The sequence below is a fragment of the Macrobrachium nipponense genome, chromosome 33, assembly GCF_015104395.2.
Source record: "Macrobrachium nipponense isolate FS-2020 chromosome 33, ASM1510439v2, whole genome shotgun sequence".
Classification (NCBI taxonomy): domain Eukaryota; kingdom Metazoa; phylum Arthropoda; class Malacostraca; order Decapoda; family Palaemonidae; genus Macrobrachium; species Macrobrachium nipponense.
This window is the reverse complement of record NC_087219.1, coordinates 1,695,908-1,718,373: the sequence shown is the minus strand read 5'-3', so window position 1 is coordinate 1,718,373 and position 22,466 is coordinate 1,695,908. Positions and strand designations below refer to the sequence as shown.

Below are 22,466 nucleotides of genomic sequence, written 5' to 3'. Positions count from 1 at the left end.
TATATATATATAATATATATATATATATATAACATATATACATATATATATATATAGCATATCATATATATATATATATATATATATATATATATATATATATAATATGTTACATGATATGTGTGCCTGCTTGCGTATGTTTTCGTACTGCAATATAACAGTGAAAAATCTAAAATCATTCTTCATAAAGAAACTAAAGAATGGACGAAATATATATATATATATATGTGTATTCATCCCTCGCTTGCTGGTGTGATATTCGTTCGGAATACCGAGAGTCGGGTTTCCACCGAGATCCTCCCCGTGCGCAGTTTCAATTAGTATTTCCAAACCACCTGTAAAACCATGAAGGCTTATATGACCCCTTGGGTTAAATTCACTGTTGGCCTGGCTTTACCTTTAGAACATATCCGGGGATAGCAGTAGGTACCTTGAATAATGCGAGCTTATGCAGTATACTGGGTAGAATGAATGGGGTTCATCACACAACGTAGAATTTTACGTGGGGACTTATATAATGCATTCGGATAGCATGTGTTTTGATACCAGGTTTCTATATAAAGGTCTTCAATTCTGTTGGTATTGATACATTTGGTATTTAATGGAAAAGGAAATTGAGAGTAAAAAAAAGGTTGTAGAGGCGTAAAAGGAGAAACATGTCAGTTGCACTATGAAACAAATGTTTGGAGACGGTGTAGAGCATGATGGAATGGAGAATATGAATGGAGGTACTACTCAGTTACATGGCCTTCTACACACTATACGCTTTTGTACAATGGACTTTCGTGATGAAACTTTCAATACCAGGGTTTAGATTACTCAAGGCCCTAAATAATAAAAAGTTTGACACTAGGGCTTCGGCACTAATAGCCATCCATACAAAGACCATGATTCAAGAGACTTTAATGATGAGGAGATTACATTACTGGGCTCCAGTACCATTATGTAAAAGTGCGGATTTTTAGGGCTCCAGTGACGAGGAGCTTCAACACTATCAGGCTCCAGTACTTGGCAGTGGAGCCCAGTATGTAAAAGTGCTGATTTTTAGGGCTCCAGGGACGTGGAGCTTCAACCCTATCAGGCTCCAGTACTTGGCAGTGTGGCCTAGTATGTAAAGTGCTGATTTTTAGGGCTCCAGGGACGTGGAGCTTCAACCCTATCAGGCTCCAGTATTTGGCAGTGTGGCCTAGTATGTAAAGTGCTGATTTTTAGGGCTCCAGGGACGTGGAGCTTCAACCCTATCAGGCTCCAGTACTTGGCAGTGTGGCCTAGTATGTAAAGTGCTGATTTTTAGGGCTCCAGGGACGTGGAGCTTCAACCCTATCAGGCTCCAGTATTTGGCAGTGTGGCCTAGTATGTAAAGTGCTGATTTTTAGGGCTCCAGGGACGTGGAGCTTCAACCCTATCAGGCTCCAGTACTTGGCAGTGTGGCCTAGTAGGTAAAGTGCTGATTCTTAGGGCTCCAGTGACGAGTACCTTCAACACTATCAGGCTCCCGTACTTGGCAGTGGAGCCCAATATGTAAAAGTGCTGATTTTTAGGGCTCCAGGGACGTGGAGCTTCAACCCTATCAGGCTCCAGTACTTGGCAGTGTGGCCCAGTATGTAAAAGTGCTGATTTTTAGGGCTCCAGTACTTGGCAGTGAAAACATTTCAGGCTTCAATATTGATAGCATTCAGCACCACTGGACTTCAGTATTCATAACTGTTGTGTTTTAGGGTTCATATCCCAGACTTTCAAATCAATAAAGTACGCTATCAGGCTCGTTACCTTAGGAGTCCAATACTTTGTTTAAAGCGTTGACGTAATAATGTTTTGTGATGATACGTAAGGTCTGCGGTATTGATATACAAGTGGCTCTTAACATTGGGTACCTGTACCCCTAAGGGGTAACCCTTAAATCTGGGAGTACGAGACATGATAGCCAGTGCAATGGTACTGTATATTTACTGAATATTTTCATGTTTGCAATGTATTTACATTGGATGGGGGTACGAGAAAATGTTCTGAGAAAAGGTTAAGAACCAACGTGATTTGCAGAAGATTCGACCACAAAAGTTTTGATACCAAACCACTACGAAACCACAAGATCTCGGAAGACAAACGACTTGGATACCCGAACCTTCGAAACAAAAGGAGAGAGAGGTACTTAGATCAGAAGACCTTTGGTACGAGTGGCAATCTGAACAAAACCTACATTTCCAGGGCATCGATTCAGCGAGCTTCAATTCGGGGAGATTTTTAATTTCTCCTGACATCCGCTTCTATAGTTGTTTGATTCCTCGGGGACGGGTGGGGCTGGAGCGGGAACGTGGATCCCTGACACCATGAAAAGCAGCTTCGATGCAGGCCGGCCGGCCGGCCGCGATGCAGTATAGTACCCGGCAAGGCCTTGGTACCCGGGAAGCGGAAGGGCGGGCGCGTACCCGAGCAGAAAATCGCCAGTGTTCGTAAATATTGACATCGTTAGGCACCAAACGTTAAATCTGATGTATCTCCCCCCCCCCCCCCCCCCCCAAATATCCCGGGGAGTGGATTTATCGTAACAATGGCTCCAAATAACCTAATTCCTTCGATATCTAAAGCCCTGGGTTACACCGGCCTGTGATTCCTACGCCGGCTTAATTGATATTTTCCGAGCGCTCTTTTACTAAACTACGCGGATTCAAATCCGAATCGTATTCTATTTCGAATTCCCTGCAGTTATTTTAAGGATTGGAATAGCGCCACGCGCGTATAACCCATTCGAATTGCTAGCTCGGCCTAGGCTGAAAGGATTACGGAAAACCTCTCTTTTTTCTTTTTTTTTGTGCGTGAAAAGAACGCAACCCAGATCCGGTCTAGTCCCCTTTTTCATATATATGCCCGTCCAGTCTCTAAGTACTTTTAAGAGCCGCCCCGTGCCGCTGTCACAGAGGGGGAATAGGCGCTGGGAAGAAGGGAAATATGTGCCGGAAAAATCTGTTCAATGGATTCTGGATGCCTTCCGCCATACACACACACACACACCACACACACACACACACACACACATATATATATATATATATATATATATATAATATATATATATATATATACATATATTATATATATATATATATATATATAGAGAGAGAGAGAGAGAGAGAGAGAGAGAGTAGAAGGATAAGACTTGTAATATCTGCAGACTGAAGAAGACAATGCTAGTAATTTATTCTCCTATTGAGAACTTATGTTAGGAACTAATGAAAATAAGGACCGGACATGACTTAAGAGATAAAAGAAAATTAATAACAAAAGAAAAAAAACTGGGTGAATGCCAAAACTACATTCAACGTTCACAGTTACGTTAGCCTACGAAGCGCATACGGATAATGATAAAGATAAAGTATTATTATTATTATTATTATTATTATTATTATTATTATTATTATTATTATTATTATTATTATTATTATTATTGAACAATGAAATAAACATCGAAGAGTATTAAAAGTAATTTTTCGTGCGCAAGATTCGCAATTTGTACTTGCAGTTGACCCACTTTTGTTGGTATTTAGTCTTTTCTATACACCTTTTTATCTTTACTGTTAAAGCTACGGTGACATGCATTAGGAATGGGTGAGTCAACACAGATCTGATAAGTAAAAATCCATTTGCAACTTACGAACATAAATCTGAAGGCATCAAGATTCAAAAAAACGAATATCGTGATGCGCATTTTCCCTTATAAAATTATCTTCCTACTTTCAGCAATTAGCCTTTAGGATGACACAGGATACTTTGAGGTTGGGGCTGCCGTTATAATTCTCTCTCTCTCTCTCTCTCTCTCTCTCTCTCTCTCTCTCTCTCTCTCTCTCTGCTCCAAGCAAGGTTCCCATAGCAATCACCGTTGAGATAAAGATTTTGCTTCGTCTTGACGAAACGAACGATGCCCCAAAACCAAACGATTCCAGCCTCTCCTCTACGAAACGCACGATGCCTGAAAACAAAGCAGCATCCAGCGCTCGCGGAGTCTGACCTCGTATACGAAAAATGCCAGAGCTGATCGAGCCGAAGATTGCGTTTCCCGGTAATAGGATGCGATCGAGAGCATCGTTCGTCAGCGTCGGAACCAGCGATGGGAAAGAAGGAAAAGTTGCTCGCGGCAAAAGGGGTTTCCATTGATTCTTTCTTTTATGTAGCAGCGAAGCTTTCGTACGTCGACGATGGAGCGTTGCGGCTTGGGAAATACACATGTGCAAGAGACTTGTATAATATTTTGCGACGATTAGTACCCTGGTTGTGAACCATTACAATAAGCTATACATATCTATACTCAGAGACATCTAATATTTTGCAATGAACCACTACAATAAGTTAAATATCTAGTACTTGAAGACTAATCTAATATTTTGCAATAATTAGTACCCTGGCTGTAAGCCACTATAATAAGCTAAATATCGAGGACTTAACTACACCACCCGCTTTACTAGCAAGAAACACAGAGTTCGATCCACGGATGGAACCGATGCGATTTCATTTACGGAGTTAGGTCTACTGATCTGGCGCTGGGTTGACATAAGAGATTGACTGAGAGTTTCCAGTCCTGTGACTGGCTTATCAACAGCCAATCAGGAGCGGCGCAAGGGACTGGCCTAGACATCACATGCACGGTTGATGTGAATTTACTATAGTACTGTGTCTGTTAGTTAGCTGACTTTATAACTGGTTGCAGTCACGGTGGAGAGGGACCATAAATAACGCCTTCATTCCATTAAAATAAAGTAGTACAGGAAAACTAACGCCTTCTCGAGCCACAGCTTCCGAAGACTAAGACAAACACACATGTATATGTTTATATATATTGTGTGTATACACCTTATATATAATGTATGCTGTGTGTGCCTGCGCCTGTACTCAAAGAAAAAGTGAGCAGGAGAGAAAGACAAATAGAAAGCCGAATCAAAAGAGCCTTTCTTACGCTCTTTTGTAGCGGAACTTTTGTAAACCATGTTGTTTGAACATTTGCCACTAACTGCTGTTTTTTGTTTCCACGTCATTTCCCCTTTCTACTCCCTCGGCAATCTCGAGATAAAATCCTTCTTTTGTGAAATAAAAATAGAGAAAAATGAAAATACTCCCCTCCGCTATAAAGTAGAAAAAGTACGCCCTTTGCCGTGATAGAAAAAAAAAAAAAAGTTAAAAAAAGGGGCCCGGCTGAAGTACCCGCTATAAACCAAGGCTGTGAAAAGCTCAGGTGTTTGTGAAGCGAAGTGTTTGCTTCTCTTACTTTTCAGAAGTGAAAATATATGGTTATGGTTCGAGTGGGCGCGCGCGCGCCCCATTCAAAGGCGTCACCACATACGAACTGAAGACGTGCAGCTAAAATATAAACAATACGTTAAGAGCGCCACACGAACAGCGATTGCTTCATCTTCCGTCGTATTCGTAACCGATTCTACGTTTGTCTATTAAATACTGCCAGAAATGGAAGTAACCGTGACATTCACAATAAAGGTCTTCCCTTCGTGGCAGCTCGCCTCTCACCAGATGTCACACGGATATCACCCAACTATCTGTCATCAAAAGAGATTCAACCAATGAACATTTTCACCGATTCCCGGCAAATTCCGTTCATCTGTGCTCGAGGTATTTCGCCAGCGAGCACAGAGGAACATCCGGGCACAAGTGGAAGATTCCTCGCTGATAATATATGTGAATGCCTTGGAATTTCCTTCATTGGCCTATATAAGGGTCTGCAAGGCATCCACTGGCCTTGCTGTATGTAGTGCAGTCTCAAGAACATTTAAAAATGGGAGGAAAAACAGTGGCACTCATGCCAAGGCAAGCATAGAAGTCCTACTCTAATATGGGGAAAACGGGAGAAGGACAAAAGTTCCGAAGTTTAGTGGCGGCGGAAGGAGAGAAAGGCATTTTTCTTTCTGGCGTTACACGATCCCATGCCAGTAACTGTAACCTTACTATAGTATATTCACATCGACCATGCATCTGACGTCTAGCCCCGTCCCTTACGACTCTCCTGATTGGCTATTGATAAGCCAGTCATGGGGCTGGAAACTCTCTGTTTCTCGAGAGTGTTCACCTAACCAGGATGTATGTTCCACCTCTCCTGAGGGATACATTTGAAAGACGTATCCCTCAGGAGCGATGGAACATACATCCTACCTAAGTAAACTCTCGAGAGAGACTGAGAGTTTCCAGCCCTGAGATTGGCTCATCAACAGCCAATCAGGAGCGTCGTAAGGGACTGGCCCAGACATCAAATGCACGGCTGATGTGAATCTACTATAGTCTATCATGGCAAAACCATTTATAATAGTCCACATTCTGGCAGTAGAGGACACGGAGCCCCAGCAGTAGGCTGTTGATATCAGTGGAATCAGTGCTGGAAGCTAGATATTCAATCACTACTTGACACACTGTTTTACACAAATAAAAAACGAGATTGTTTCCATGATGCCAAATCGTCACATCTTCATCGCGTGTTTTTGAAAATGAATCTTATAGTTTATTTAATTACTGCTATACTATGGCCGCTGGCACCGTCACCTAATTCATGATTCCCACGTTCACTATGATTACATTTATAAAAGATTAATGAACAGAATTTGCCATCTATATACCATTACTGGTGGTTCTCTTCGTTACCTAAGAATAACTCCATTATTGCCATCGATATTACAAAAACACTTCTAAAAACCTTAACGCTTCCAGTCACGCTACGAGCAAATGCGAGGAACACCACTGACCGATTGATTTTCCTTCCGCGATGGCTTTTACGTTAGCTCTCATATGCTAGTGAACAAAGCTCGATAGCGATTGGCAGGTGACCAGAAAGGTTAGTTCTGTCGACTCCAAATCAAACTTGACAGCGCTATGAAACGGAGGTGGCCAGCGGCTTGTGTCTGAATATCTGTTCGTTTGGATTCAAAGTTAATTTTCTCAGTCGGTGTGTCGGTTCATAGATGTACTGATATATATATATATATATACTATATATATATATATATATATATATATATATATATATATATATATATATATATATATAAATAACCAAGCATACGTCTTGGGTGCGTTGGAGTATTCAGAGACGTGCATTTTTGGAAGCATTTTGGCACGTTGAATCCCTACAATTGTCCTGGTGGGCGAAGAAGCCTTTGAAGAAGGAGGAAAACCACTACACAGTTCCCCGAGTATTGCATTTCTAGCCAGATAAGCCTGAGAGGGGAGAGAGAGAGAGTATTTATGCAAGCGCGTTTGCCTGCGACCAGTATGCAAGCCTCAAAAGGACATGAGGAGAAGAAATGTGAGAGAAATATAAAAAAAGCAATTGCTTTATATATATAATATATATATATATAATAATATATATATATATATATATATATTTATATATATTTATATATATATATATATATTATATCGCCTTTCACACTCCTGGCCACAAACAACCCGTTCTTATCGAATTCACCCTGTGACATAACATAACAGTAACTCGCGCCGGTAAGGAATTACATCATTGTAAGCGATTCTTCGCTGACCAAGATGTCATCCTGCGTCTTTTTGGACTTGAAATGGTTGTCTCACCTGTTCAAACCACGTGTGGGTGTGTCATCTGACCCCATTTTCAAACACCCATGAGGCGTTAGGTCGGGTTTTGGTAGGTTGAAGATTAGTAACGATGCATATCTCATTTCTATGAATCCCTTTGTGTACAACGTTATGCTCAAAATGTAATGAATTCAAAGCTAATTTAACACCCGAAAGAAAATACACCTTCTTACCGTTGGAGGACTGAATTGAATGTAGAATTTAGGTCAAAGGCCAACGAGCACTGGGACCTATGAGGTCATTCAGCGCTGAAATAGGAAATGACAGTAAAAGTTTTGAAAGGTGTAACAGGGAGGAAACCTCGCTGTTGCACTATGAAATAATTGCTAAGAGACTTTGGTAATAAGTTGGAAGAGAGAAAATATGAAAAGAGGTACAGTAGAAGAAACAAAAGGAGTTGCGGCTAGGGCCCAAATGCACGCTGCGAAGAAACATCAAGTAATACCTACAGTTCACCGCATGAGGTGCACTGACGGCTCTACTCCCCTACGGGGCCTACCCTTTGAGATGAAAGAAAGAAGAATTTGAAGGCCCCAAAAAAGAGATGACCCAGATCCTACGCCCAGGGGGCCAAAGGAGAAGAAGGCGAAGGGGCGGGGGAGGGGGAAGGGAAAGCCCAGCTCCGTTGGTATCCAGCATCCGGGGGATAATCTCCCAGGGTTTGGAAAGACCCTGATATTTCTCTCACGACTTCCTGTCGGCGCAGGAGACGTTTAGCCGAAGGCGATTATACCACACTCTGATGGTTTCGGGAACGTTTGGCACCATCTTCTTTTTCCTCCCAGGAGGGAGAGAGGGAGGAGGATTTCTGGACGTCCAGCTGAGCGGTTCTTTCGGGCTTTGGTTTTCAAGAAGAGGTTCTCTGCCTGCCCCATTCTCTGGATGTCTGCTTAGCAAGCAACGAGCTACTTGGATGGTTCTGCAGGATATTTGTTTGCTTAGCAAGCAACGGCCTACTTGGATGGTCCTTCAGCATATTTGTTTGCTTAGCAAACAACGGCCTACTTGGATGGTCGTGCACCATATTTGTTTGCTTAGCAAGCAACGGCCTACTTGGATGGTCCTTTAGCATATATGTTTACTTTGGCATACACCAAGCACTGAGACCCTATCAGCCGTTTTCTGTGCTTTAGATGGTGACGAGAGGGAGTTGGAGTGGTTGGGCAGCAAGACTGAAGGGGGTGGAATGGAAGTGAAATGAAGATGTATATAAAAAGTGAGAGAAGCTACAGGGACAGAAGAAACGCTGCAAAAAGACCTTTAGCGATGCCTACAGTGTACCACATGAGGTGCGCTGACGGAGCTACCCCCTGTGGGAATCTTGTTGCTCTCTCTCTCTCTCTTGGTGACGTAAGAATTTTTTTTCCTTCTTTCTGGCGACATTTCCTTACTACGTATTGATCGAGTTTTATTCCCTGTTCGCCTTGTGACTGCCTCCACTGTGTGTGGTGGCCTCCGTTGCGTGAAGGTCCCATTTCGAAGCTTTGAGGACGTCATTCTCCCCCCCCCCCCCCCCCCCCCCCCCCCCCCACCCCCCCCCCGTGTGGAGCCAATGAAGGGATTGGCTCCACTCAACCTCCTGGATAGAAGCAGATACTAATCGTTGCCGAAACTTTGTTGTAGATTAAGCTGGCCTTATGCCAGCACGGGCTCTTGCTCATACTAGAGCAGCCCCTAGGATTGCAGCATACTGCAAGGATTCCGCAAGAGCGGAATTTGAAGTGAGCCACCAGAGTGAGTGCAAGTATTGCTTGATTATATTATATTTTCCTTTGCTTTTTTCTGGGTATTAACCTCAGTTTTGAGAGGTCTTTTACCTCAATCTCCTTCCCTGAACCCCCCCACCCCCATAGTCCCTTCTCCCCCTTTATTTTTTTCTAAAGATCCAAAGACTGACCCCAATTACGCCTCAGCATCTCACAGAGCCAATTAGCGTGACTGACTGATTAATTACTAGTTTCCCAGTTTGGAAATTATATTTTGCGTGTTCGAGATCATTTTTTTTTATTTATAGCAGGCTCTCACACTCTCTCTCTCTCTCTCTCTCTCTCTCTCTCTCTCTCTCTCTCTCTCTCTCTCTCATACAAGGTATGTGACACATGGAATAAACTATCACCAGAAGTTGTCAAGATAAGTGAGCACATGATGTCTTCTCGGATGGACTGAATACTCGTAAGTCTTTGAGACATCCTAATCCTTGTAACTCTGTGTGTGTGTGTAAATCAGTCTGTCTCAACGTTTCTCTCGTCTAGAAAATTTAATAATATATCCATACAACGCAACTGAATAAAAGTATACGTTGCATATCTGCTGTAATATTCTCCCTGTCTCATCAGAACTTCTGCCCACACCATTAAGCGCATTAAGAGACCTCCGGATTTTGCAGAGGCTCAGAATGCAGCGCCTCTTAGTTTCTCATATCTGGCGCAACTTGGCGTAATTCCTGGAGTCTCCCCCCAAAAATGCAATATGCTCACTCCCGTTTTCTTCCGTATATAAAGCTGCCTGCAGTCGCCAGAGGATTAACGCTATATGAAGGTAATGGAGCCTGAGGCGTAATCATTACGCGGAATAAGCTTATTAACATTTCATATCGCAGTAACTAAAGAGAAAGAGAGAGAGAGAGAGAGAAAAGGTTAATTCTATACATTTTTGTCATCACTCCGCCCGAGACATAAAGAGATTTGTAAGATTGTTTATATGTATAAATTTGTGTGCGTATATATATATATAATATATATATTATATAATTAATTTATATATGATATATATATATATATATATGAATGACTTTTCAATATATATATATATGTATATATGATACGTCTGTGCGAATAAAGTTTCAAATATATCATGACTTCAGCAACGTGAATGTACGAGGTAGCGACAAAGGCCTAAAAACTTATAAAAAACTTAAAAAAAAAAAAAAATATCCAGCGAAACTTGGAATTTTCCGGCAACCTCCAAAAAGCGCCACAAAACAGAAAAATCCTCCTCCGTGACGAGAGAAGGAGGAGGACAACACTCCACCTGCATTCCTTCTTTTGTTTTCCTCCTTGAAGCACACAAGGGCTTCTCGACATTGTCAACCTCGAGGGTCCTCCTCCAAGTCGGAAGAAAGGATTATTCTGTCCGTACACTTCAGAACATTCCTTCGGGTGTTGTATATATGTCTCCTGTGTCTTACCAAGGTAGGTGAGACACATTATATATATATATATATATATATATATATATATATATACATATATTATACTATATATATATATATATATAATAAAAGAAGCCCATAAAACACCAAAATATAGAGAGAAAATACTCTATTTCAGAGACTGCTGTCTCCCTCTTCAGGTAGATGAATCTACCTGAAGAGGGAGACAGCCGTCTTCGAAATGTAGTATTTTCTCTCTATTTTGGTGTTTTATGGGATCTTTTATCATAATACACACACACACACACACACACACATATATATATATATATATATATATATATATATATATATATATATATATACATATATATAACCGCAATGGCCTCTAACTTCTCTTATTCTTCACACTTTTTGGATACCTTGACAGCAGAAAGCCTGGGATCCAGATGCAAGAACAACGTGGAAAAAATTCTGACTTCAGTAGTAGGATTCGAACCCTCATTCGGAGAATTAGATAGACGAATTCTGCCAAGGAATTCACAATTTCTATATATCCTTGTATCATTTCGATCTCGGCGTCAAAACCGCTCTGATCAGGCTGATAATAATAATAATTGGGAAAAACTCTCTATCGCGAGAGTACACATAATGTTCTAAGAGGTCCAAAATAATACAAAAATGTTGCGAGTTCGTGTATAATTTAAAAAAAAAAATTTAATTATACACGAACTTGCAATATTTTTTTATCATTGTGGACCTCTAAGAACAAAATAATAATAATAATAATATTGCTGTTATTATCATTTCATTACATCAAACCTATTCACATAGAACAAGCCCACCAAAAGGGGTATTGACTAGAAAATTAAATTTCCAAAGAATGATGGTTTCAACCTCCCACTTAAGACCCCCACACTGCAGCAGTAGCTGATCATGATACTCAGCCAGTGATTCTTCACCGCACTTGGTGGGGAAGACGCGAACCGGCGACGTCTGAATGGCGTGCCACGGCACTAATAATAATAATATTTATCATTATTATTGTTGTTGTTCTTGTTTCTGTCGTCCTTGTTCTGAGGAAGACTGAATGACTTCTTCACCTTATTTCTTGTTTGTTTCTTTTGTTTGTATGGTGTTTTTACGTTGCATGGAACCAGTTGTTATTCAGCAACGGGACCAACGGCTTTACGTGACTTCCAAACCCCGTCGAGAGTGAACTTCTATCACCAGAAATACACATCTCTCACTCCTCAGTGAAATGCCCGAGAATCGAACTCGCGGCCACCAAGGTGTTATGCTAACACCGTACCGACCACGCCACTGAGGCGCTAAAACCTTATTTCTTGATCATGATATTAAGAGAAGCTGGTATCAGTGCTGATCACCATCATTCGAAATTCTCATTGTTCGTATTTGAAACGATAAAAAAAAGGGACTCCAGATGAAGGAGATGACATTTGTACACACGAAACAATGGAGCCAACCGAAGACCTGTTCTCCTGATTCCACTTTTTTCACCCGATTTCATCTCACTCCTTTCTTCGGACTGGAGTTGACCTTTCTCCGTGGCGGGGCAGCTGGATCTCTGTTATTCTCCAAGGCAAGCCGTCCAGTTTTAACCTTTGAGGAAAGGTTATTTTAGGTCGTAATGGATTTCAGGTATAGGTGATCGTGGTTGTCAAGCTGTCACGTGATATTATACTTTTATTCATTCTACACTACAAATGAGGTATATATCCATTGCATGCAAGAGGTAACAAACGTTAGAGAACAGAATGTATAGAATTTGGGATGTAGCGCCTCAGTGGCGTGGTCGGTAGGGCGTGGTCGTGCCACTTCGATGGCCTCGAGTTCGATTCTCGGACATTCCACTGAGGGGTGAGAGATGTGTATTTCTGGTGATGGAAGTGCACTCTCGACGTGGTTCGGAAGTCACGTAAAGTCGTTGGTCCCGTTGATGAATAACAACTGGTATGCAACGTAAAATAATCGTACATACATACATATACAAAGCCCAAGTGCTGGGACTTTGGGGCCAAGAGGAGGAAAACCTCAAAGCAGTTGCACTATGAATCAACTGTTAGGAGAGGGTGGAGAGTAAGATGGAAGATGAAGAATATGAAAGGAGGTACAGGAAAAGGAAAGAAAGGTGTTGCAGCTACGGGCCGAAGGGATGCTGCAAAGAACCTTAAGTAATGCCTACAGTGCACGGCGTGAGGTGCACTGACTGCACTAACCTCCTAAGGAATAACAGGCAGGATGTATGGTTAAAGTTGGTGGGTGCTGTGTGACTGAAGTTCTTCTTTAGTACCTGATGTATGGTTAATGTTAGTGGGTGCTGTGTGACCAAGTTCTTATTTAGTGCCTGGTGTGTGGTTAAAGTCCTTATTTAGTAGCTGTGTGGTTAAAGTTTCAATTTCGAGGCTCTTGTTTTGGTTGAAATCCCCACCAGGAGCTACTATTTGGGTGAAGCTTTTATTTGGTGGATGTTGTGTGGTTAAAGATCCCATCTGGTAGCTGTTATGTGGCTACAATTCCTATTTGGTAGCTGTTGTGTGGTTAAAGTTGCCATTTTGTGCCTCTTCTGTGGTTAAAATTCCCTTTTAGAAGGATGTCATTTGCCTGAAGTTTCTATCAGGCGGCTATTATGTGGTTAAAGTTCCCATTTGTTGGCTGTTATGTGGTCCAGATTTCTATTTCTGGCTGCTGTGTGCTTAAAGCTCATATGTGGTGGTCATGTTTTCTGCAGTTTTTTCGGCAACTTTTTATAGCTTAGTTCCCCTAAGCAATTCTGTCTTCGTAAGTATGAGAAGAGTCCTGAAAATTGTTAAAATATGTTGTTTAGCATGTTAAATGTTAGTTTTTATTTTTCCTAGGGTAATATTTAGTTTTATGCTTTGCAAAGAAAGTTGTAGTAGTTAAAAGGTTTCCGTTTATTTAGCTGCATTTACTTTTAATTGTAAAAACTAATACGCTGAAAATATTATATAAGGTAGTTTCAAGTGTTCTTATTTAGATGTATGTGTTTTTTTTAATATAAGATTTTTATGCGCAATATGATCTACTTTTGTTGGACCATATTCAAGAGCTTGTGATATTAATAACTGTATGTGTTGTGGTCAATAAACTTCTATCTATTTATCTATCTATCTCTCTATATGATCATATTTCTTGTCTGATGGCTAGTGGCGGCATTTACTCTGTAAACATGTGTGATGTATGCACAATAATTCTAAGAAGTGTACATCTGTACATCATGTCTGGCAACTTTCATATATCAGTAATTCCAGTTCAGTTAATTACTGTGACCCTGATCATATCGCCTGTAAGTAATTAAGATCATTCATATGCATTAAGTAATATACATCCTAATTAACTATCCATAGAAATTTACCCTCAAATAATTAACACTCATATAATGGACAAGCCACGTCTTTTATCAGTATGTCCACAGGAATCAAAATTCACCTGATTCGTCATAAGCACATGCTACCCTTACATTAACTTCAGTGTGGTTATGGAGATTCTCCACAGCATGCTGGTATCAGTTTATTAATAACTGGATTTTAGGGAAATCAATATTACATTCTCAGTAGTTTGCAGAGCTCAAATGATCATGCATGAATTAGAATAACGTGGGCTTAAACTTACACGTGTGCGTGTACAGAGAGGGATCTATTCATATACACACATTCACATGTAACACGCAGTATACATTACCAATACTCTCCAATTTTATATCATTATAATCATACCGTACAGGCCAAAACAGTTATTGTTAACATAAGTTACCAATCTCTTCATTTCATTGCATCTTGTTGGCGGCCTACTTTAACTTTCTTAGCATGGTGTTTTTGCATCGGCACATTGGTAGAGTTTTCCTACCAATGTGCCGATGCAAAAACACCATGCTAAGAAAGTTAAAGTAGGCCGCCAACAAGATGCATCAGAAATCATGTGTCCAAAGTGTCATGCATCTGGAGCCCGAACCAAATAATAGTAATGTGTTTGGCTGTAAATCAAAATGAAAAAAAAAAATAGATAAAAAACAGAAGTGTGCAATGTTTACCGTAGGAACACCATCTAGGATCTGGAATATAGGCGTGGAAAAAGTATTAATAATCAGATTGAAGTGGACAGTATTGTTATTCATATATTTATACATTTTAGTCTTTAATATATATTTACATGTATTTATATATATAAATAAAGACAAAGTTCACGAAGGAACTAGAAACGGTGGAGTTTTCCAAGGCCTTTCGATATCTTGTCCTTTACTTTGTTACGTAAAGGACAAGAAGTCGGAAGGCCTTGCAGAACTCCATCGTTTCTCTTTTCTTCGTGGATTTTATTTTTATTTATATATTCATTATCACTTTCCATATTTTCGTGGTTCAGTTATAGAAACACTATATTATATATGATATATTATATATATATATATATATATATATATAATATATATATATATATATATATATATATGGACAGTTAGATATTCAGTGTATACAAGTTATGAAAACTATGGTTCATTTCCATGCAATGTTAACAGTAAATTTACCGTGTACAGTAGTTATAAAAATGTGTGTGTGCATGTGCGTCTGTGTATCCAAACGTGCCTGCCCATCGCAGAATATTACCAAACTCATTAATGTAAAAATGATCTGTATCACCTAAATGCAGGCAAATCCCCCGTTCCCATTTGGACCCCAAAAAGATTTTTAGGACACGCGAGCGACTGAGTGAATCAGTCCAAATGAATCAATCAAAGGCCCCTGCAGGGTTGTCGACGCCTGAATGACACTTTTAATTGCGTCATATCACTTTCATTCCAAACAGTTGTGCAAAATGAGGGATAATTTGGAAAAACCCCATCAATGCCCTAATTCCTGTCCATCATCTGGGTGATACGACTCATGGTGCGCTCGCGTGTGCGTGTGTGTTTGCGTGCCTTTCGGGTGAATATGGTGGGTGGTGCTTTAGATTAAGCAGGCCTTAAGCCAGCAGGCACCTTAACCCAACTGGCTAGGTGTTCAAATGGTCTAGCGTCGATCTATGGACTCGGCCCATCCGAATGAGGAAATAGGAAGCTGATTACAGTAGCCACATGCTTCCACATATGGTAATTGTGTGTTGGAAAGCCGAATGAAAATTACGAGTGCTTTCATTACTAGAAAGGAAACCATTCATGCCTTTTTTACTACAAGGTTTTCAAGTGCCTCCAGACAGAAATTCCATAGAGGGTCCTCAAAAGACTACACAGAAAGGAATGACCGGAAAATGTATATTATATGTGATTATATTACTGAAGAACGTTGTATGACAGCACGAAGTAAAGTCTTCTCTATAAAGAAAAGGAAGAAGAGAAAGGATGGTAATTAAAAAGGATGGCAACTGAGATTATAAAAAAAAAATGGAATAAGCTGCAGTATAGGAAACACCTCAGAATGATTTCATGAAACTCGAAAAGGGATAGAATAACAATAGAGAACAAAGTAAACGCATGTCTTTGAAAACTTAAGGATTTGATTAATCATAAAGAATAAAAAAAGGCACTAAGAATAAACAGAATCCACAACCAAGTATTCTAAGGTAAATCGAGAAAATAGAAAAGCAATGTTTTTATTATAAGTTAGTTGCCACAAGTTTCTATTTTAAGGTAAATCGGGAAATAGAAAAGTAATGTTTTCATTATAAGTTAGTTACCACAAGTTTCTATTTTAAGGTAAATCGAGGAAATAGAAAAGCAATGTTTTTATTATAAGTTAGTTACCACAAGTTTCTATTTTAAGGTAAATCGGGAAATAGAAAAGTAATGTTTTCATTATAAGTTAGTAAAGACACCCTACTCATCCAGTGGCATAGTTGCCACTAGTTTCTATTTTCTAAATCGAAGAAATAGAAAAGCAATGTTTTCATTATAAGTTAGTAAAGACGCCCTGCCCATCCAGTGGCATAGTTGCCACAAGTTTCTATTTTAAGGTAAATCAAGTAAATAGAAAAGTAATGTTTTCATTAAAAGTTAGTAAAGACGCCCTGCCCATCCAGTGGAATAGTAACCACGGGTTTCTATTTTAAGGCCAAATCGAGAAAATAGAAAAGCAATGTTTTCATGATAAGTTAGTAAAGACGCCCTGCCATCCAGTGGAATAGTTAACCACAGGTTTCTATTTTAAGGTAAATCTAGGAAATAGAAAATCAACGTTTTCATTATAAGTTAGTAAAGACACCCCACTCATCCAGTGGAATAGTTACCACAAGTTTCTATTTTAAGGTAAATCGAGGAAACAGAAAAGTAATGTTTTCATTATAAGTTAGTAAAGACGCCCTGCCCATCCAGTGGAATAGTTACCACAAGTTTCTATTTTAAGGCCAAATCGAGAAAATAGAAAAGCAATGTTTTCATGATAAGTTAGTAAAGACACCCCACCCATCCAGTGGCATAGTTGCCACAAGTTTCTATTTTAAGGCCAAATCGAGGAAATAGAAAAGCTATGTTCCGAGAAACAGGCAGATCACAAGGCAGCTCAGACTCACATCACCTGTCACCTTGGATTCCATCCCTTTAATCGTCGCCATATTTCGATAAAAAAGAGAAGCTCAGGATTCGATTCCAAAAACTCAGACCTGATTAATATCCGCCAAACTGCATAATGAACTGCCAAATGCAGACGGGGAAAAAATTCTGTCGTCGTCAATTTTGCAGACGTGCAGATTTTAATTAACTCGGTTGAATGGAGCCCACCTCTGCCCCGTCGAATAGGCGTGCTGGTTTTTGGGCTACTTTGCTCCTCATTTGTTCTGCCTTTTGCTGAAGGCTGTTTGGTCGTTCGTTGTCCCGTTGCGAAGGGCTTCCCGAGTGGTTGGGTGGCTCTCATACGAGGATAAAGTTAGTCGCTGTCTCACTTCTGACTGTGGCTGAAGTTCCTGTGACAAGAAGTCTTCTAAATTGCAATGATCTTTAATAGATAGTGACCCACAAAAGGTTTTAACCCAGTATGTATTCACCTTTGCGGCGTGTTTAGTGCAACCCCGTTGGAGATAACTGTAAAAACATAAAAAGAAGAATATAAAAATCATAAAGATAATGACCCCTCCCCCGTGCAAGGAATATTAGCCCTAGAGAACGACCCCCGATAATCCTTGGGGGTCACTATTTAGGAAAGATGATGATGATGATGATAATAATAATAATAATAATAATAATAATAATAATATAATAATAATAATAAATTTCTGCAAGGTCTAAATTGGTAAGAGTAGATTCTCACTATACTAAAAACGATAAATTAAAAATATACATCAGCGACCCAACGATTTCAGAAAATTTCGCGAAAACTGAAGAAGGGAATCAATGCCACGAACCCTGCTCGTGAAAATTATGAGGAGTCAGCAAAATCCCACAGAGAGGAGGACGGGTGTCAACGGAAGCCATTTTCCGATATATATAGAGAGGGGGATTCTTCAAGAACTTCCTCTTTTGGGGACGAAGTCGTGTTTCTCAGTGTGTATACAGCCCATCCCGGGAGAGAGGTATTGCATTCTTTCTCAGTATGATCGAACTAGGGAGAGGAAGCTGTCGATGGAACTGCATTGCTTGCAAGAGGGTGGGGGGGGGGGGTCGTGGGCAAAGATTGGCTAGATCTGCGTTGGTAATAATAGCAGTCACTTTTCTCCTAAATCTCAAAACGATGTCTCTTCCCAGAGGTTGGTATATTCGGCTTCAGTTCCAAATTTATTTTTAGTTTTCTGTAAAAGAAAACTATCGACATGGCTTTTTGCCTGTCTGTCCATCCTCAGATCTTAAACGCTACTGAGGCTAGAGGGCTGCAAATTGGTACGTTGATCCACCCTCTACCCATCAAACATACCAAATTGCAGTCCTTTAGCCTCTGTGGTTTTCAAAATTTGTGACTCGCAACGCTATAGAACAGGCCACCGCCAAACCGTGGCTAAAAGTTTCATGGCCCGCAGCTCATGAAGCATTGTACCGATACCACCGCATGATCGATCTATTTTCGGTGGACTTGATTATGGACTTGATTAGTATACGCTATACAGAAAACTCGATTTGAGCCGGAGAAACTTTGGCGAACTTTTTTATTTGTTTACTTTCTGTGTAATATGAATACTGCATTAGATAATGTTGTTCACAATGAGTTATATGGTTTCTCTAAATCATATATAACCGTACCTAATGGCTCTGATTCATTTGATCTTGAAACAACCGACTTAAAATATATTAAGAAATAAAATGTAAAAAAAAAAATGGTAAACTTTCCTCAAAGCATAGCACAGCAGGAACAAAGATCGAAAAATCATTAAAACTTCCTCAATAAAATCGTCAGTGTAAGTTATCAACAAAATGTTAATAGGGGTATCCGTGAGGGTGTGGGGGGGGGGGGTTGATTTCCACTGTTCCCTTCCCGCTCCTTCCTACGTTCAAGATCTTGGGCTAATTAGGACATGACGTCGAATTGGAAAAAGAAAACCCCAAGATGTTAGAGAGAGACACCTCAAAATATAGCGACGAGATTATCCGGACGCCCAAGCAACATTTTCACCTCTCTCTCTCTCTCTCTCTCTCTCTCTCTCTCTCTCTCTCTCTCTCTCTCTCTCTCTCCTCTAAGCTGGAACTATTTGGTTTTATTACTCAAAGGAATTCCTCCCTCAAATGAATTTTCGTTCTCATCCGTTTCAATCTCACCACCGCGTCTCTCTCTCTCTCTCTCTCTTCTTCTTCTTCTTCTTCTTCTTCTTCTTCTTCTTCTTCTTCAATTAAGCTGGCGTAGTTCGTTTAAATACCCTGCAATAAACTACAATCATTCTCATGCGCTGATTTGCATTTTTCATTAATAACTAAGATTCCATGGTATTTCCACCAGTCTCTCACTCTCTCTCTCTCTCTTTATCTAATATTCTATATATCATTATTTATTTATCTATACACCATCAGTTATCTATTCATACAGCTGTTAACTTTCTCTCTCTCTCTCTCTCTTTTATCTATTCAATATATAATTATTTATTTATCTATACACCATCAGTTATCTATTCATACAGCTGTTTACTCTCTCTCTCTCTCTCTCTCTTATCTACTCAATATATAATTATTTATTTATCCATATACCATCTGTTATCTATTCATACAGCTGTTTTCTCTCTCTCTCTCTCTCTCTCTACAGCTGTTAACTTTCTCTCTCTCTCTCTCTTTTATCTATTCAATATATAATTATTTATTTATCTATACACCATCAGTTATCTATTCATACAGCTGTTTACTCTCTCTCTCTCTCTCTCTTATCTACTCAATATATAATTATTTATTTATCCATATACCATCTGTTATCTATTCATACAGCTGTTTTCTTCTCTCTCTCACTCTCTCTCTCTTCCTCATCTCTCTCTCTCGTCTCTCTCTCTCTCTCTCTCTCTCTCTCTCTCTCTCTCTCTCTCTACAGCTGTTTAACTTCTTCTCTTCTCTCTCTCTTTTATCTATTCAATATATAATTATTTTTATTATAACATCAGTTTATCTATTCCATACAGCTGTTTTACTCTCTCCTCTCTCTCTCTCGTTATCTACTTCAATATATATTATTTATACCATTACCATTGTTATCTATTCATACAAGCCTGTTTTTTTTCTTCTCTCTCTCTCTCTCTCTCTCTCTCTCTCTCTCTCTCTCTCTCTCCGTTATCCCTTCTCTCTGCCCCTATTTATTCATCCCATTCTCTTCGTTGTCTCCTCCCTAAATATTTTGGTTCCATCCCCTCCCCTTATGTCAACCACTTTCCATTTGAATACACACAAACGAACAGATACACATACATGCATATATATATATATATATATATATATATATATATACATATATATATATATATATATATATATATATATATATATATATATATATATATATATATATATATATATATATATATATATATATATATATAAATTTTTATATGTTATAAATACGAATTGAAACACATACACGCGTGACTGTTACATCAGAAAATATCTATTAGTATCGATTTCGTCATACCTTCTTGATTAACGTAAACTCAACGGGGATTGGTATATTTATGTCCAGGCCATGCATTCGATAATCTACTGCTGTGGGTTGCCAAGCTTAATTACCCAAGAAAAATGTAAAAATAAATCAACCATAAAACGAGAGGCTTCGGTTTCGTTTTATGGGAGAAATTTTATGGGGTCACCCTGTCCCTAAAAAATCGTGAGGAGGCCAGGGGGTTCCCCGTCCCTCCCTCCCTGTCTTGTCTTTAGGGGCATGCGACAGGGGTAATGAAGGAAGAAGGGGTCTGCTATTTTATATATATATATATATATATATATAGATAGATATATGATATATATATATATAGATATATATATCTATATATATATATAATATATATATATATATATATATATATATATACTATATATATATATATATATATAGATATATATATATAGATATATATATAGATATATATATATATCTATATATATATATATATATATATATATATATATATATATATATATCTAATAAAAGGAGCCCATAAAAAACACCAAAATGTAGAGAGAAAGTACTATATTTCAGAGACTGCTGTCTCTCTCTTCAGGTATATGAATGAGAAAAGTTTACAGAAAAGGTGGTATTTTATACCAAGAGATTCGTCCACAAGTAAGCCAATTTAGGTCACCCCCGCTGATAATCTTCCTTTAATCTTCTTAAGCGTTGGTTGAATGAACACTGCGTCGACGATGTCCGATGTCCAATTCCCTTTTGAGATGTTCATTACCTGCTTCTCTTTTATTAAGGCTGATTCCATCATTTGACTCTTGTACCGGCAGTTGCTGCTATAAATTACACGTGACATATTCCAGTTTATTCTATGGTTATGTTCATTTATATGGTTGAAAATAGCCGAGTTCTGTTGTCCATACCTAACTGACCGTTTGTGTTGTATTAATCTCTGGGGAAGTGATTTACCTGTAAATCCGATGTAAGATTGGTCACAGTCCTGGCATGGGATCTCATATACCCCAGAGTCTTTGGGCGATGTCTTTTGTTGGACGTTAATCAGGGATTTGGCTAAGGTATTTGGGTAGGTAAAATGCAAAAGGGTTGGATTTCCCAAGGGTTGTGAGTTACTCTCTTAATCGTCTCCAGGTGGGGAATTTTTATTTTATTGTTGGGTGTGTCTCTGGTCTTGTCTTTAGGGGGTCGGTAGAAAATTACGTTTGCTTTTTGAATTGCTTTCTCAATTATATGGTCAGGATACTTTAAAGATGAAAGTTGCTTGCGAATTAGTTCAAATTCTGTTTCCAGGAAATCTGGGGAACAAATTCGTAAGGCTCTTAAAAATAGGTTGCTAGCTACACCTATCTTGATATTATTGTCATGATAGCTAAAGTAGTGAATATATGAAAGTGAGAACGTTGGTTTTCTGTATATGGTAAATTTGTATTCTGTCGTGTCTCTGATTATTAAAACATCAAGAAAAGGAATTTTGTTGTCTGTTTCCCATTCAACTTTAAATTTGATGCTGGGCACTAATGCGTTTAATTTTGAGAGGAATTCATTAAAATTACCCCACTTATTATCCCAAAATGTTAGTATGTCATCCACGTATCTCATCCACAGCATGTTTTTGGGTTTTATTGCATTTATTACTGTAGTTTCAAAGTATTCCA

The 22,466-nt window shown here is 39.1% G+C and overlaps 1 protein-coding gene and 1 long non-coding RNA gene across 5 annotated transcripts in view; one reads left to right on the top strand and one right to left on the bottom strand.

Moving 5' to 3' along the window:
- LOC135202926 (uncharacterized) overlaps positions 1–22,466 on the top strand; it is a 430,846-nt gene that overhangs the window by 6,765 nt on the left and 401,615 nt on the right. The window lies entirely within an intron of this gene.
- LOC135202925 (long-chain-fatty-acid--CoA ligase 4-like) overlaps positions 1–22,466 on the bottom strand; it is a 285,902-nt gene that overhangs the window by 33,772 nt on the left and 229,664 nt on the right. Inside the window, exon 2 of one of the 4 annotated variants that reach the window (XM_064232385.1) lies at positions 14,823–14,843. The exons of the other annotated variants lie outside the window; for them this stretch is intronic. Coding sequence (XP_064088455.1) covers positions 14,823–14,836 — 14 coding nt within the window. The 5' untranslated portion in view covers positions 14,837–14,843. The remainder of the gene's footprint in view (positions 1–14,822; positions 14,844–22,466) is intronic. 4 annotated transcript variants of the gene reach the window in all.